Below are 16839 nucleotides of genomic sequence, written 5' to 3'. Positions count from 1 at the left end.
CCAAACTCACGCACGGCCAATGAGCAAGCGGGTGCGCCTGGCCCGCTGTTTCAAGTCCGGCTCTCGTTTCCTTGGCCCGCATGTTTCGGCGGAGCAGAGGGTGATGGCGAGAGTGCCGGCCGTCACGGCTTTGAGCTCGATGGGCCGGTCTGCGATGTCAGATTGGCGGAGTTTAATATGCGCCAGTCCACTTGGTGCGCTTTCTCGAACCGCCCGGTCAGTCTTTTCCTCTGGCTGTCCGGTCGTGGAGGCCCATGTCGCCATGTCACCGCTTCCAAGAGTCAAGACTCAAAGGGCCACATGCTTCGGATGATTAGGGTTACCAATGCCAGGGCAGGAGACTGGGGGGCGAAAGCTCCCCTCTGAGTTTTTTTTCCCTCTCTCCTTTGATCCTGAACTTTGCCCGAGTTCTGGATAATATGCCGAGTTGCTTACCTCCCGGTTTTGCCTCCTGGTGGACACCTGCAAGCGGATCGTGCCCTGATCTGCCTACCATATCTGACTTTTTTTTTTTTTTTTGCTTTTCGGAATCAGCGTTCCATCCTTTTTTAAATACGGAGTCATATCGTTCCTCCGCCCCGGATAGGGGGACTAAAATTTTAGCGGAGGGGAAACGGTTCGCTTGGTTGTGTCGACTCCTATCATCTCTCTTGCACGGCCGCTCTTCAGCTTCTCCTGTCACCTTTGGATTTTGTTTCTCTCTTTATCTCTGTACAGTTCTTGAGAATATACGGAGTATATCCTTTGGCTCTGGTCCAAAAAGTCTGTCGTATCCACGTGGATTTCCTGTCAATCATTTCACCAATTGCAGCGCCGGCGCCGGTATCAATAGAGGTCAATCATTCAATCAATCAAGAAAACGATGCCAAAAAGAGGATTTTAACCTGATATCTGTTCTTTTCTTCATGACTCTGCTCTTGTAGCCAGGCTCAGCTTTTACTTCCTGACCTTGACATCCTTTATACTTGTGCTGGTCACCTTTTTGTCTCTCACTATTATGCAGCGACGAGGTGAGTACGGAGCACACCAGGCTGATATTCACCCTCCAGGCTTTCGATTTTGTTGCTAATGTGAACTGGATTGCCCAGGCATCTGATCGCGCGTCTTTCATTCTGACATTGTGTGGCGAGCCTGAGATTGCTGTGGCTTTTTGCTCCTGATATCAACCATCTTGCAGGAATCTTCCCGAGACAACGCCCATTTTCACACACACACACACATACACACACACTCTCTCTCTCTGTCTTGACATACACCCATTCAAAGGAATATCGTGGAAGTTAGCCCGGTCTTCACCCTGCAAACACTCCCTGTTTACTCGTTCTTCTTTGTCATTCATTTCTCCATCCTTTGACCATTCTACGCCCGCCTTTCCCCAGTCCTTTCCTTACCACTAAAAGCTACACGCTCCTACAGCATCTCTCTCTGCTGCGACAATTGTGTTGAACTCTTACACTCTCTTTGCCTCAGCTTGTCTGTTTGTTTGTCCACGTTCGCTTCGGCTACTTCGAAGACCCGGCGGGATTCTTCGCGACTCCTCCATTTGCAATGGATTCAGCGCCCCATGGCACCAACACAACATATATCTCCGATTACACAAGAGGGTTAACGGGCGTAAACGTTCGTTTCGACCACCTTCTTACCCAGATACTATGCGTCTCTATTGGAGGTGTTGCAGTGCTCGTCCTCTTCGCGAGGATAGCGCAGCTGGGTCACTCATACCTCCGCCGAGTTCTCTCCTCCGTCACTCCCCCGAGACAACAAAGATTCTGGGGAATAGAAGAATCACAGATATGGCCAAATATCAAGAAGCACATCTTATATGCTCCGTTGGGGAGGAAGAGACATAACCGAGAGTTCCAGCTATCCACGGCGGTCAACGTCGGGACGCTCCCTTCGCGGTTCCATACGATATTGCTCACTCTCTACATCGGAAGTCAGCTGGCCTACTGCATTATTCTTGACTACAGTGTGAACAAAAAAGCTGCGCTGGTTGCGGAAGTCAGAGGCAGAACCGGTAACCTAGCTGTGCTTAATATGATACCCTTGTTCATCTTGGCAGGCAGAAATAACCCCTTGATTCCTCTTCTTCGCGTCAGTTTCGATACGTACAATCTTCTTCATCGATGGATCGGCCGCGTCGTTGCTTTGGAGGCTATCGCTCACACGCTTGCCTGGGCCATCAATGCGGTCGATGCAACTGGCTGGGACAGCATGTGGAGAGGTCTCAGGGAAGATTCATTCTATACGTGGGGCTTGGTGTCTACCGTGGCGCTCGCGTTTCTCTTCGTTGACTCGCCTTCTCCGCTGCGACATGCTTTCTACGAGACGTTTCTCCATCTTCATCAAGTCGGAGCCCTGGTGGCAATGCTTGGGCTCTATCTCCACCTGGATCTCGACAAGCTTCCCCAAGTACCTTGGATGCGCTTCATCATTGGTGTTTGGATACTTGACCGATGCGCCAGATTTATCCGCCTCATCTATCTCAACGTGTCGCGCCGCCGTGGTTTGACTAGAGTCGTCGCCAAAGCATTGCCGGGAGAAGCAACCCGAGTCACTTTCTTCCTGCCTAACAATGCCCGTATCGAACCCGGTAGCCACGTCTATGCCTACCTCCCGCGCATTTCTTACTGGATGTCTCACCCTTTTTCCGTAGCCTGGGTTGAGAAAGACGAGCGCTCCGATTCCGATTCCGACTCCGCCCTTTCTGAGAAGACATTAGCAAGCTCCTCCGCTGCTGACTTCAAATCCAGCCAGATCAAAGAATTCGACGAAGAGCTCAACGGCTCCAAATTTCGACCTACACGCGTCACTCTGATCATGGCCGCTCGCACCGGTATGACGCGCAAGCTTTATAACGCAGCACTCGCCTCGCCCAATCTCACCCTCGAAACCAGCGGCTTCATCGAAGGACCTTACAATTCTCGCCCTTCCTCCTCCTTTGGCAGCTACGGCACTGTCGTCCTATTCTCCGGCGGCGCCGGAATAACCCACCACCTCCTACAGGTCAAGCACCTGCTGGAAGCCGCCGAGGCAGGCACCGTGGCCACCCGAAAGATATACCTGGTGTGGGGCGTTCGCACGACGGAACATCTCTCCTGGGTCCGCGGGTTCATGGACTCGATCCTCCACCAGCCAAACAGAAGAGACATTCTGATCACGAAATTATTCATCAGCAAGCCCAAGAGCACCCGCGAAATTACTAGCCCCAGCACGACGTTGCAGATGTTTCCCGGTCGGTGCCGGCCCAATATCGTGCTTGATGAGGCTATGGAGTCGAGGGTTGGCGCCACTGTGGTGTCTGTCTGCGGACCAGGCTCGTTTGCGGATGAGGTGCGTGCCTCTGTGAGAGGGAGGATCGGAAAGGGTGTAGTGATTGACTTTGTCGAGGAGTCGTTTACCTGGTGACGTTTACCTTTCTCGCTATTCCCCTTTTTTTATTTTTATTTTTATTTTTTATTTTTCTGCCATGTGTTCTCCCACCTTTTCTTCGCACAAGTGCATATATGGGCGTGGATTATTTTATTTTATTTTATTTTCCTCCGGCCGCAAGTGGCGTTGTCTGGACATGCCTGCCATTCGCCTTGATCCTATCACATTTGTTACTCCCTCATATCCGGCGGGCCAGTACATACTTTTTAATCCTTTCTATCCGGTCAGAGATACGGAAGGTGTTTAGCACATACATACCAAGTCCCAACATTTTAAGGGCAGAGATGTATTCAATAGATACAAGTGCATCAATACGTTTTACACACCATTCATTCTCAGAGCCTTAAAAAAGGAGCGGATCTAGTTTGCTATGTTTGTAACCTATCACTGATGTAGCAGGATTCGTAGGCAAAAAGGCATCACTATTCAAAGGAAATCTAACAAAAAGCTGTTGAGTGATTGAATGGGGCAAAACAAAAAGTAATCGACGATGAGAACAAAGGTAAGCATTTAGAGCGGATGCATAGCTGTTTAAAAACGTGAGCATTGGACTTTGGAGAAACAAAAATGTACATACATGCATATCGGCGCATACATAATCTTATCAGAAATCAACTCTTGATATCATAAAGGGCTGAAACAGGGCATTACCCACGTCGGTTAGACAATCACTGGTATAAGAACTAAGGCTGCAAAACAAAGACAAAAGAAAAAGGAAATAATGTATCAAAACACAAATACAAAAGTATATTCATCAACTGAATCACATCCTGGAGACATTGCTGCTATGATGCGCTGGCGGTAAACTAAAATCGCTATCAAACAAAGTGTCATGTCCGCCGGGATAATACGTGCTGCTCATTCCCGGAGCGGCTCCGGTGGTCGTTGTCGTCGTCCTCGCCACGCCAATCGGCTCCGCAGCCGAGAAATCCCGATCCTGCATGGCGGGATGGAGCTGTCCATCGCGTCTAAAATCGTCAATGTCGCTGTGATGATTACTATTATTATTATCCTTATTATCGTAGAGATCGTGCGACCTGTCGTCAGCCGTGCTGAATTTGTCTGCGAACGGGTTTTCGACCTGGAATTCGCCGGGTCTGTACTGGTAGCTTTGTTGTTCGGGTGCACCTGAGATGTGCGAATGGGGCATCACGCTTGGTGGAGGCGCGGGATCCAGTGGGGACAAGTCGTCGCCTGGGGGCGGGTAGGTCGTGGCCGCTTGCGTATTAGCAGTAGCTATTTCCTGCCGAGCCGGATCGCGGTGGAATTTCTTCAGCGCTTTTCGGGGAATAGAGAGGATCGGGACGTGGGGTTTAGATGGACGGACGACGGTAGGTTCGCCCAGCGGCGAGACCGGTCTGTAATTCGACTGGGGCGCTTGGTCAAGCTGTGTCTCCGGCTGCGTTGCTTTGAGATGTTTTCTCGCGTTTAGTTGTGCCCGCTGGTATTTCGACAGGGAGACGGAGAGTTTGTCGTTTGTCTCGATGAGTGTCATCATGGTCTCTTCGTCAGGCGAAGGATCCGTCGCCTCCATGTACGCCTGCATCGATCGAGACGCCCTTTGGCATCGATTGGCAAATTCCTTGAGCATGTCATTTTGGTAGAATTCGGATGGCGGTGTAGACTGCACCATCTGCAAGAGTAGCTTTGCAGATGTGGCCGCCTCCGAGACCCGCCCTGCGAGCTCTTCTGGCGTGGGCAGCTTCTTTACTCTGCGATCGCTGGAGAAGAAATCCTGGCGGTATCCAGGATACATGCCTTGGTTGGGTCTTTGGAGCTGAAGGCGGACAGACCCGATGTTAGAACCAAAATCCCCCCAAGCTCGGACAGAGCACAAACGATCTCACTAACCGGATGAATACCAAACTGCTTCACGAATTTGTCCTTTTCCTTACTCCACATGCTGTTCAACTCCGTAAGATTGGTATCGCCCGCCTTCGTGGTTGCCAGGAACTCCAGGGTCTCCCTCAGGATCTGCTGCACGCTGACATCCTGCCCGTCTCTCAGCAGGATCTTCAGCGACGAAACGAAGCGGGAATCGATGTTGCGCGTGAAGGTAGGTCCGGGATTATCGGCCAATATTCGAATTAGCATGATCGCATTGTACTGGCGCTGTTCGTGCGGCGAGTTCGGTTTTGACAAGTACTTGTGGAGCCGGTTCGCGGCGGCTTTGGCGGCGGAGGGGCTCGATTCGGCCGCTTCGACGATGGTGGGAAGATGGAGGTATTCATCGCCCTGGGTGCACGGGGGAAAATTCAGGTTAGAACCGGTGCACGCGAGTATTAGAGAGAATATCTTCGTGGGCGCGCCTACAGCATTGTGCATAGTGCCAGAGTCGCAGAAGGCCGTCTTTCGCCAGCAGTCAGTCAGCCTGGGTTCACGAGCGGGCGCTTACACCAACGGTGGACAAACTCACGAGTGCTTTTATGATCGTATCCTCGAGGGAGTCTTGAGAATGTGATGCGCCATTAGACCTATGGAACGTGGTACCTGATCCAGGTTAGTATGAGCAAGAAATAAATGCCTGGCAAACATTCATGATGGACTTTTGGTGTGGAGACTGATGAATAGCGATAACTCACTTGTCCGCTTAATGGTCCCAACCAGGCGCTTCATTCTCGCCTTGTGCTTGACGGTCGCAATAATTCGGGGGAGGGGAGGTTTGTATTGTGCACAGCGTTTGAAAAAACAAAAAAATAAAAAAAAAAGGAAACAGGCAATCGATCAGCAAAGAAATGAGCGAAAGTGAGAGCAGCGACGAAAGCGAGCTCGCCGAACGAGAGGCAGCGAGGATAACTAACTAGTTAACCAACTATGTAACTTGGGGACGAGTTGGTTCGTTGCAAGCCAAGGAGTGATTGACAGCCGGCCGGCCCCCAAGTCGAACTGCTTCTCCCATGCAGCCAACCGATGGTTAACTATCATGTACGCGCCGACCACGGCCGGCATTCCCCAGCGTGAACCAGCTTTTGGTGAAGCTTACTCCGGCGTCACTCTTTTAGTTGACTAGTTAGGTCTACATTGACGTATACCACCGCCGCGTCCTTCTCTTGATCCCAATGGCCACCGGGCAGAGGACGCGTGGCCGCTCTCGTCACGGCATCCGCGGCCAAAGAGTGGCCAGATAAACCGATTCAACGGCGCGGTCGACGCGCATTCTCCTGAAGTCTGGTGCGCGACTTGAATACATAACTAACTACCTTAACTAACTAATTATTAGCACGATGTGGTCTCAGCCACTGTTGCATCGCTGGGATTCCAACGGTTCGAGTACGGAGTACCTCACCACATAACTACATAGGAGAGTTACATAGTTATGTACAAGAGTACGTGAAACAAGCGGGGATTTGGGCCAGATAACCCTGTGGGGAATAATAACCATGGATCTTACGCTCCAGATTCCAAACTGAGTGGCGGTTTTCACGAACCCCATCCTCCGTGGTTTGCAACCCATAAATTTCTGTAGGTTAGGAAAATCGAGTATGGGCATCACTTTCGAGGCCCGTTCCAGAGATCCGAGCCCAAATCCATAGACGAGAAAATTTTGTTTTCAGAGACTAGTAGAAAAAAAAGGGGCCTACTTGCAAACGGGGGCAAGGAATTCAGACCCATGAACCTGGCAAATCAATAGACGCCGAGTAAACTTATCAAGCCTCAGCATCTTTCTCTTCAGGACGAGCAACCCTCCCGGTAAATCTCCCTGTTCCTCCAGGCTTCCATCCATCCTCTTCAACAAGCCGCCGGAGTCCGTCTCCTGCAGGCCAGCCAAACATGAAATTATATCCCGTCGCCAGCGTATACTCTTCACGCTCGTCAATCGACTGGATAATGCTTCCAAGAAGGTTATCTCCGTCGTACACCTGCTTGGTAAAAGGTGCATACACGGGCGCGTTGGACACGTCAACATCGCGCACGGCCTCCCGAAGCCGCTTCTCCGTCTCCGCGCGTCTCAGATCGTTGCTCTTTTCATCCACGACGAGATTGGTCTGGTTGTAAAACGGGCCCAGCAAAACATATCCACAAGAAACAAAATCCATCCGACGAAGGTTGTCAAGAGGCTTGCGTTTTGGCAGCTTCAGATCCGAAAACTGCGAGGATGCGGGCAGGTTTGGGTCGGTAAGCGGGAGGTACGGCCCGAACTGTGCCAGAATCGAAATCCAGATGCCAGACGGGACCCGACGGTTATACTTCCTCCACGCTGGGTACGTTCCATGGCCGCACCGAATCAACGCGTGATCCTTGCGGCCAGGAGTCGAAGCCAAAGAGCACGAATCAAAAACTAAGTTCTCCAAACGGCTCCTTTTCGAATGGGTCAAGAATTGAATCAACGCGGAGGGTGCAAACCAACAGTTCTCGAATGTGAGTGATTTTACGTGTTTAAACCAGATGACCGAGTTTCTTGCTTTCCCCATGGCCGAAGTCGCTGGTTCACGCATAATTGGAGCCGGGAGAATGTTTCGGTTGCGGACGAGGGCGCCGTGAGCATGCTCGCCTCCTCCGATATAACCCAATGTCAAGGACTCGATATTCGACAGTGGCAATATCTGTTCCTGAAGTATCTGGTAGAACTCATAACGAGCCTCACTTGGTAGTATTTGCTGTAGACTCGTTCGACCCTCATCGAACTTCCTCCAGTCTGCATAGACAAGGATGCTGAGTGACTTCAAGCCACGGAAGCAGGCAAAAAACTCCAAGTTGTTCAAATTGTGTAATAACCCGGAGGAGATGCCAGAGAACGTAAGTGTATGCACATTCTGGAAGACCTGGCCGTTATCAATGACCGCCAGGAAGAATGAAGAGAAGAATCTTTGGATCACCGATGAGGTTTCAGCTAGGAGCTCGATTTGCGATTGATGACGACATGTTTCACAAAATCGTGAGCCATCAGTGCCATACCATGTAGTTACTGCAGAGTACATTAGACAGATCCAAAGATTCGTAAACATTTATAATGGAAAACGTTTCTCAGTATTCTAAAACTTGGTGTGCAAATGAAAGTTAGACATATTACTTACCTGCTCTCTCACCACAGGCTGACAACACATATGGACCAGGAGCAACCCTTGTACCAGACCGGACGATATCATTTGGCAACAAATACTGGTGGGGAGACAGATGCAAATGCCTTTTTCGAAAGACCACTGGAGGCTGTAGAAATATGGGCTGGAAACGATTGAATACGGGAGGTGACACCCAACCCAGTCCGGTGTTGAAACTAAGTGCCAATTCCTTCATCGCTGTTAAGTGGGAAAAGGCCTTTACCATCCGCCAGCGCCGACATACGAGCAGCTCCGTGTCTCTGAGCCGTTGATAAAACACCCGGTCGCGATCTAGTCGGTCATGTTCACCCGAACCGAAGAGCTTTGGGCAGATAGGATTGGCGGGAAGGGGAGGCAGCAATAAAGTGGCTATTGTGGCAACGACGATTATGAACACCACTAATAAGCCCTAGAATCAACGAAAAGCAGGGGGAAATTATCTCATACCTTCATCAATGTCCAGAGTAATCCCAAACTTTGTGATATTAGCCCCAACTCTTTCAAAAACGCCCACATCGTCCTCTTTCTGTGTGTTTGCCACATAGAAGTCGGGCGATAATGGAACCGACACCTTGTAGAAGAAGAGATAATCAAGCTTCAATGCAAACTCGCGATTCACTAGCCGAAGCCGAGCGAGATCAGCCTTGGTCAAGTATTGACTGATCAGAAAGAACACGTCGGTTGGGACGCGACTCGGTGGCCAGGATTTATCGGGTTTGAAGTTAACTGTAAGATGAGGACCATAAATGCGGCGTGTAGACAGGAAGGAATCCCTTCGAACAAGATATGGAAGCATGGGGGAGTCATCCAAATGAGCAGGCATTTTGAAGAAAGAGGAAAAAAAAAAAAAAAAAAAAAAAAAGAGGAAGACGAGAAGTTAAGCTTGTCTGATTTTTGCAATGATTTTGTCGGGTGTTCAAGAATGCTTAACAGATGCGATGAATGAGAAGGCAGAGCAGGAGTTTAAGGCACGTCAGGACAGACCCAGCACGTAGGTGCTGGGAGAAGATAGACCGTGAGCTGAGCTCCTGTTTGAGTGAAGGCTCCTTTTCCAAAATGCTGAAAGGATGGAGGTGAATGACACTGCTTGAGAAAAAAAGAGAGCAAGTTTTAAATCCATGGAGGCAATATTTATAGGGGAGATCAGGAATACTTTCGATACGGCACTTGATGTAATCGGAGCAACACATTCAGCTCAGTGCCGTATGGATGTTTCGTGATAACAAACGCAAAGAGGACTGTTGCCGTGAGGAACACCTTTGCATAGGCAAATTCCAGGCATTTTCAGGACCCCTTCCCGGCCCTCTTCCCCAATTCAAGGCAAATTGGATGTTTGAATGCCCTGCACACTGGGGGGAATTTATAGTTGGGGCTGTTTAGAATGAAGCTGCCGGCACCTGCCCAGGATGAAGGTGGTGATGTGAATATCCCACTGAGCATGAACAGGCATCCTTCCTCTAAGATATTATCCTTTTAGAACAAAGATAGGGTGCCAGGACATGAAAGCTAGAAGGCGTAATGGTACAAAAGAAAAAGGCCCTCTTAGCCATAAAGAGATGAGGAAGCACACACAGCGTAACAGAGCTCTCTGGATGTCCAGGATGGCTTTCACCAAGACCAGCATCCGAGGCCGCAGACATCAGGTCTTGCTCTGCTCTCTCTCGCACACTCCACAGACTGTCTGTCGCCGGCGATGAAGTGCAGCGAGCAGACGATGTCGTCGTCCGCTCCCGCCAGGAGACATGGTCACGTGAACTATACCGTTGCGCCAAGGGGCTCGACCGCGCTCTAGTCCCGATCTGGCTAGAGATATCGCCGATGCCAAGCCAGATTATCTTATCAAGATCTGTTCCGCGCCAATCAGCGGCAAGGGCGCTGCCGTCGCCGCCGCCGAGATCAGCGGCGCAGCAGCAAATCCCATCAGTCCGATGCGCTAGCCCGACACTCGCCAGTTCACACCAAAACACGCCGTCTCTTCGTACTCGCACACTGGTCGGTCAATGGCGGACGGCAGACGTCCTTCGCACGCGCATGTGGTGCCTCCGTACCACCTCCACCCTCGCACCGACATGGCCGCACCTCCCTCGCCTCCACGCCACCTGTGCGATTCGCTCCCACCACATCCTCCTCCTCCTCCTCCGCCGCTCGGTACAAGCACCGGCATTGAAGCGATTCCCTACTCCTATCCAGCCATGATGAACAACTCGTCCGACGAAGAAGGCCGCCCTCCCCGCTACACACGAGAAAATGACCCTTTCCAACTCTCTTCCAAGCTCAAGAGCGACGCCGAGATCGACTCTATCCCGGCAAACACGGCTCGACGACGCAAGTTTCCAAAGCCAAATGGCACCAAATCCTCTGCGAAACAGCTCCAGGGATTTTACAGGTCCCAGAACGCTAATATCGAGCGACTGCTAAAACCGGTCGATGAGCACGTTCGACTCGCCCGCGAACTCAACACGCAGAACCAATTGCGTTACAGGATCGCCGTTTACGGCAGCTTCGCCGCAAATGTGGTTTTGTCCATCCTCCAGCTCTACGGCGCCATCGCGTCTGGGTCCCTGTCGCTCTTCACCACCATGGCAGACTCGGTGTTCGATCCACTCTCCAACCTGACCTTGCTCCTGTGCCACAAAGCCGTAAAGCGGGTCGACGCACGCAAGTTCCCGGCCGGAAAGGCCCGTATTGAGACCGCCGGAAACATATGCTTCTGCTTTCTGATGATGGCCGTGTCGCTCATCCTGATCGCCTTCTCGATTCGAGACTTGGTTGACGGGAGCGAGGAGGAGACTTTACGATTCAGTCTACCGCCCGTCATCGCAGTCAGCATCGCTTTTGCCACGAAATTCCTCCTATTCCTGTACTGCTGGGCGCTTAGAAACCAGTACTCCCAAGTCAGAATTTTATGGGAAGATCACCGAAATGACCTGTTAATCAACGGCTTTGGTATCCTGACTTCCGTCGGAGGAAGTAAGCTGCGATGGTGGATCGACCCCATGGGCGCCTTGATCCTCTCGGTCCTGATCTCCGCCCTGTGGTCGAAAACCGCATACTCCGAATTTCAACTGATCATCGGCGTTACGGCAGATACCGAAATGCAACAACTAATCACTTATATCTGTAAGCACCCGATCAACTGGACTCGATTCGTCTTTTGATTTTGCTGAGCTAACTTTGCCCGTTCTAAAAAGCAATGACCCACTCACCCCTGATTAATGCCATCGACACCGTTCGTGCCTATACCTCCGGACCCCGTCTTCTCGTGGAAGTCGACATCGTGATGGACCCCGAGGCATCCCTCCGAGCAACGCATGACGTAGCGGAAGAACTCCAGTTCAAACTCGAGAGTCTCCCGGACGTGGAGCGCGCACATGTTCACGTCGATTATGAGACGACCCACAAACCGGAGCATTTCTTGAAGAAGGAGCTGTAAAGCGCAGATTATATATCCTTAATACGGTGCGGAGTCGTGAATGGGGTCGGGCGGGGTGTTTGTATGGGGCAAAGTCACGACGAGTTGGCGAATTATATAACAAGTCCAAATTAGTTACCTATATTCCTTTTTTTCTCCCTTTTTCCCCTTTTGGCCCCAGCCCGGATCACAGGGGAGGTCGTCATTGCATGTGCAAAGAAACGGAGTACGGAGTTCTGGATTGCTTTACAGAAAAATGTACAGGACAACAGCATGCTACTTGTATAGGATATACCCGATTCGCTTGCTAAGAAAACTCCGGATTATCATGTCTCTTCCAGCTTTTTATAAGACACTGCTACATATTGCCAGCTGCTGAGCTTTCTGCCAAGTCGAGCAAAGGGCTAGTTGGGCCGGTTTTCTTCTTCAGCGACTGCTCCAGAACGAAGCCATTCCGCTCAAGCAAAGCCGACATCCTGATTTTCCGGCATCACTCCACTCCCAAAGACCAAATCCTTCTTACTCTCCCTATCCCAAATCACCACCCCATCACTCTTCCTCCTGAAGTACAGGATCCTATGCTGTGGAATAAATTCCTCGTCGGTCTGCTCCGTCTTCCAATTATCTAGCGGAATCTCCAGACTTCCTAGGAACCGGTCATCATACCCCACCACAAAATCACCCGAGTCGATGTTCGGATCCCAGCGAAGACGGCTGAGGATGTCTGCTGCTGGCCGCAGTTTTGCACCTGGAACGCCCGTGGCTGCTGCTTTTGACGAGCCGGACTTGCGAGCCGCTCGCTCTGCGGCGACGGCAGCAGCTACTTCATCGGCCTGGATGTCAATATTTTCCTCTTCTTCGTCTTCCGAGTCGGATAGCTCTTCGGTGGGAATACATTCTCCCCAGTCTCGCCCATCGAGCTTAAGAGCGCCAAGCTCAGACTGTTTGACGTGGGTGACATCTAGCCAAGCCGTCGTAGGGTCGAAATATTTTGTTTCCTCTTGGATTTGGGTTTTGAATTTCTCTAAAACCCTCATCATCAGGTCCAGGCTTTGTTTCCGCTCTTCCTTGGTCATAGCTTCAGTTCCTTCGGTCTCTCTTTTCGTAAGACCGATCAAATAGCACCCTTGGTATTCTGAATCATCGCTCATGGCATCCTTTGAAGAAAATCTCGCGGGCCACATTCTCGCATAAATGCTTGGTAGCTTCCGATCAATATCTAATCGCATAGATTAGCGAAAGTGCCCATAGGTATATCATAGATCTACTCACCATTTAAAAGGCGGACACATCTTGATTCAAGCCAACCCAAAAGCGTCTTCCCTTTAGCCAGAGAGATCCCCCAGTATTGGACATGAATCTTAATATAGCTGCTATAGGCCGTTAGAAACTCCTCTGAAGGCTCCAATGTTGACACCGTGCTGTTAAGAAGTTTCGACCAAGTCATGTCTGGATCTGACATTAATTGCGCCATTCGTCGTAGCTCCTCGACTATTGTCCTAGCAGAACCTGCAGTTGCCCTCGCTACGTTGATGAGCGGAACATTGATTGTGAGAATAACCATCGGCTCGTTGGCATACCGACGATAGCGTGGCGTACTTTCAAAAAAGAAAGGGTCGAACACGGTTTTATGCTCCCAATCAAAGTCCGCGTAATATTGAAAGAACCTGTAAATCATATCCGTCGAGGTTACTCTTACTTCACCACAGAACAGTTTGAAAACTCTAGAAAGCATCATAGTAATATGAATTCCACCAAGGTAGCCAAATCTGGAAAGGTAGACACCACGATGTTTTGCCCATGCTGTTATGAAACGATGAGCTGTTCGGAATGCTGCCAGGTCTGGAATGCTGCGCCGAATATAATCGAGATCTCTGAATGCTTGAAGTTTCGTCAACGCCTGATATGATAAGTCAAATATCGGATCGTCTGGCGGCGATAGCGATATTCTCTGCCATCTGCAGACAGGGATTAGTCTATGATCAAGAAGAAGAAAGGCCCGGATAGTGCACAGGGAAAGCCTACCCTTCAACAACCCTGGCGGCAGGGCAGTACTGCAGATCACACTTGATCCCGTTCACTTCAAGCTCTATCATAGTTCCTGTGGCCGCTTTCACTTTTCGCAAGATCCTGATACCTGAATCAGCGGCCCTTCGTAGTCGCTGCTCCGCAATAGCAAAGAAGATTTTAGAGCTAATCGGTCCAATAGATAGGCAATCGACGTCGGAGGATGGGCTCCAGACACCCAGGCCATAGGAACCGACGGGGACGAGGACCATGGCAATGTCTGGCTCATTGTTACTATGACCATTCTCGTCGACTCGAGCCGCGGAGCCATGGATTATGACATTCCGAAGAAGATCCAGAACGGCGGTTCTTTTGCTAATGTCTTCCTTCGTCGGCACCATCGAGTGTTCCCGCAGGCACAAGTCTAAGTCATGTTTATCAGAAAGATTAGCTGGCGTCGCTAGCGAACTTGGGATCGATATATCAGCGGTAGTATCGGCTATTTGTGATTCAGCGAGCACTTTGAACGTAGCTCTGACTCCCCAGTGATCACTACCGAATCTGGTTTCAGCAGTTTCGTCCTCAATGTTGCAATGATAAGGGATATCCATATCTTCGTCAGGAAAACCGAACATATTAAACTCAGTAACCCTAAGATTCCCATGTCTGTCCGTAAGGATCCTATCGTAGCGCTGTGGACGACCCTCCAAACCTGCTGAAGCGGCAGCAAGTGGATTCTGTTTTGGGTCAAACGTTGCCCCTTCCTCACCCTCAGATATATCTTCTATGGGTCTTTGGATCCGGACTTTGGCAGACAGAAGATCCTTGGCTCCAGCACGAGCAATGACCCATGCATCCTGGAATCGATATTCAGAGAGTAGTGATTCCAGGCGTGGCAGAACTTTTGCCTTTTCGGGTGAGAGCAGTCTTTCATCTATTGCCTTTTGAATTGTGATAGCGGATGTCGGGATGTTAATGTCTCCGGCAATTATGCAAGGATTTTTTGGGTAGTTCTGGTCCAGAAATTTATAGAGGCTCCGTATCTGAGATTCTTTAGAAGAGACTCTAGAGTCAGCCAGGCCAGATGTCAGATGAACCGCAGCGATGATGAGAGGTAAGAATTCCGAATTTTCGCTTCGTTTCCCAACATCATTCACTTTAAGAACGATAGCACTTTTGTAACGTTGTCCGAAAGTGACATTTTCCCAGGTGAATTTGAAGCGGCTCAGAACTACGACATTCCGCTGCAAAGGCAACGGTCCACATCCTTCCTGGTGCGGTGGCCCATGTGTAGCAAACGTATAGCGGTTTCGAACCTCATCTAGAGTGAGCAAATGAGACAGGAAATCATCACAGACTTCTTGCAGGACCAGAACATCTGCCAGAGCTGATTGCGAAAGGATGTTGCGAATCAAGGCAGGGTACCTTTCCCTGGGAGGTGGATAGGGGAGTTCAACGAGAACGTTATAGCTCGAAATCGCGAAGATATCTGGATTCGGCTCTCTGGTGGCATCTTCATCGACGGCTTTGGCACAGGGTCTCCAAAAGTGACTGTCCAGTGGAAACTGGTACGTTGTCATTTCCTCACCAACGAGGGCTTCAGGGCCGCTCAATTTTCCAAAAACCGTTTCCGAATTATACCACGATTCTTCGTCACATGGATTACCGATATCGTTAATCATAACACGCCCAGATAGGTCAATCGTACCCCAAACCCGCATCCTGGTGAATTTGGAGCCTTTACATCTCGCATTTTCACGAATGAGAACAACCAGCCGTTCAACTTTCCATTCGATCGCTGACAGTAGCTGTGCTTTAGATAGCAGTGAGTCTCGGGAATGGTCGTTATGTGCTTTAGTCTGACCGACGGTAAGATGGGGATTGTATTTCGCGGCATCATCCTGCCCCAACGCTTCAAGAATGACGTTTCGGAGATGCTGCAGAGTTGCTCCATCGCCAAGTGAACGTGGTACCAAATGGACGAGGTTGCCTTTCCCTGGAGCGATATAATCCGCTTTGTCCAAAAGTATGCTGATATCAGGAGGACCGAAGTTTTCATTCCAGGCCTTCAACTTCGCTCCAATGAGTGCAGTTGCTTCCGGAAGAGACTCGCCAGCAACAAACGGATAAAGAAGATTGACATGAGGCGGCCATCGCCCATACGTCTGGTCGTAGAAAGACCGGAGACGGTCAATTTCGCCACATAGACGCTCAGGAGGGACAATGCATAAAGCGGTTTGCTTGAAACGGAGGGATAGACTTTTAGAAGATGAAAGCTGATCGGAAGAAGACGCCATATTTCACGACGCCCGTGACTTTAGACAGAATAATGGGATTCCAAAGAGAATAAACTAAAAGGGGTATATAAAAACTAGAAATGAGGAAGAAGAAGAAGAAGAAGAACGAAAGAAAGCAACTCTCAACTAACGCCTCTACTGGCGGAGGAAATGGCCACGGGATGGCTCTGGGGGGGACGTCGGGGGATGGTGGTGGTCTCCATGCAATTTGCAGGAATACTTGGGCATTATATATTTAGTCGATAAATGCGTTCAAAAAAGCGATGGAACTCTGTTCCAACCGTGCTCAGGATCACCGACCTCGTCATCGGCTGGCGTACAGCCACTACTCCATGCACTGACGCATTATCTGTAGATGTAAAGGACCTCTGACAGCGAACTCGCCAGAGAAATTCACAGCAAGCACCAATTGAGCCTTTCTTTAAGGATGAGTCAAGCCCTTTGGACGAATTGCTACGTTAGCGCGGCTTGTTACGACCTGGAGTGGTCTGCGATGTTCAGCGTCCCCGGTTTGCATGAGGATGGAAGGACCTTCTGCCTGGTAGAACACACACAACAGGCGAATCAGAGAGACACCGGGGTGGACAGCGTAATTTCTGGGTTTCAAAGGGGATCTCGATGTGAGTCAGATCTTGAGCTGTCCGCAGCCAAC

General features: G+C 50.2%; 5 protein-coding genes across 5 annotated transcripts; 2 read left to right on the top strand and 3 right to left on the bottom strand.

Annotated features, from left to right (window-relative positions):
• The first annotated feature begins 609 nt into the window (after nt 1–609).
• On the top strand, nt 610–3762 carry CIMG_03186 (metalloreductase). The gene has a single exon (XM_001243744.2). The coding sequence runs from the start codon at nt 1549–1551 to the stop codon at nt 3406–3408; it is 1860 nt and encodes a 619-aa protein (XP_001243745.1). The 5' UTR covers nt 610–1548; the 3' UTR covers nt 3409–3762.
• Nucleotides 3763–3774: 12 nt separating this feature from the next.
• CIMG_03185 (uncharacterized protein) lies at nt 3775–6103 on the bottom strand. The gene is made up of 5 exons (XM_001243743.2): nt 6015–6103; nt 5849–5922; nt 5746–5781; nt 5284–5667; nt 3775–5209 (listed from the first exon to the last, which is right to left on the bottom strand). Exons 1-5 carry the CDS (start codon nt 6046–6048, stop codon nt 4196–4198), a joined length of 1542 nt encoding a protein of 513 aa, XP_001243744.2. The 5' UTR covers nt 6049–6103; the 3' UTR covers nt 3775–4195.
• Nucleotides 6104–6710: 607 nt separating this feature from the next.
• Nucleotides 6711–9294, bottom strand: CIMG_03184 (uncharacterized protein; the record flags this gene model as incomplete). The annotated part of the gene is made up of 3 exons (XM_001243742.2): nt 6711–8338; nt 8448–8870; nt 8919–9294. The coding sequence occupies 3 exons, from the start codon at nt 9292–9294 to the stop codon at nt 7080–7082; spliced, it is 2058 nt and encodes a 685-aa protein (XP_001243743.1). The 3' UTR covers nt 6711–7079.
• A 941-nt stretch (nt 9295–10235) lies between these two features.
• On the top strand, nt 10236–12229 carry CIMG_03183 (cation diffusion facilitator family transporter). The gene is made up of 2 exons (XM_001243741.2): nt 10236–11591; nt 11663–12229. Exons 1-2 carry the CDS (start codon nt 10472–10474, stop codon nt 11902–11904), a joined length of 1362 nt encoding a protein of 453 aa, XP_001243742.2. The 5' UTR covers nt 10236–10471; the 3' UTR covers nt 11905–12229.
• CIMG_03182 (uncharacterized protein) lies at nt 11975–16775 on the bottom strand. Its single transcript, XM_001243740.2, has 3 exons — nt 13909–16775; nt 13156–13841; nt 11975–13102 (listed from the first exon to the last, which is right to left on the bottom strand). Exons 1-3 carry the CDS (start codon nt 16185–16187, stop codon nt 12342–12344), a joined length of 3726 nt encoding a protein of 1241 aa, XP_001243741.2. The 5' UTR covers nt 16188–16775; the 3' UTR covers nt 11975–12341.
• Between the last annotated feature and the right edge of the window lie 64 nt (nt 16776–16839).

This window comes from Coccidioides immitis, assembly GCF_000149335.2.
Source record: "Coccidioides immitis RS genomic scaffold supercont3.6, whole genome shotgun sequence".
In the NCBI taxonomy this organism is placed as follows: domain Eukaryota; kingdom Fungi; phylum Ascomycota; class Eurotiomycetes; order Onygenales; family Onygenaceae; genus Coccidioides; species Coccidioides immitis.
This window is presented reverse-complemented; position numbering and strand designations above follow the sequence as displayed.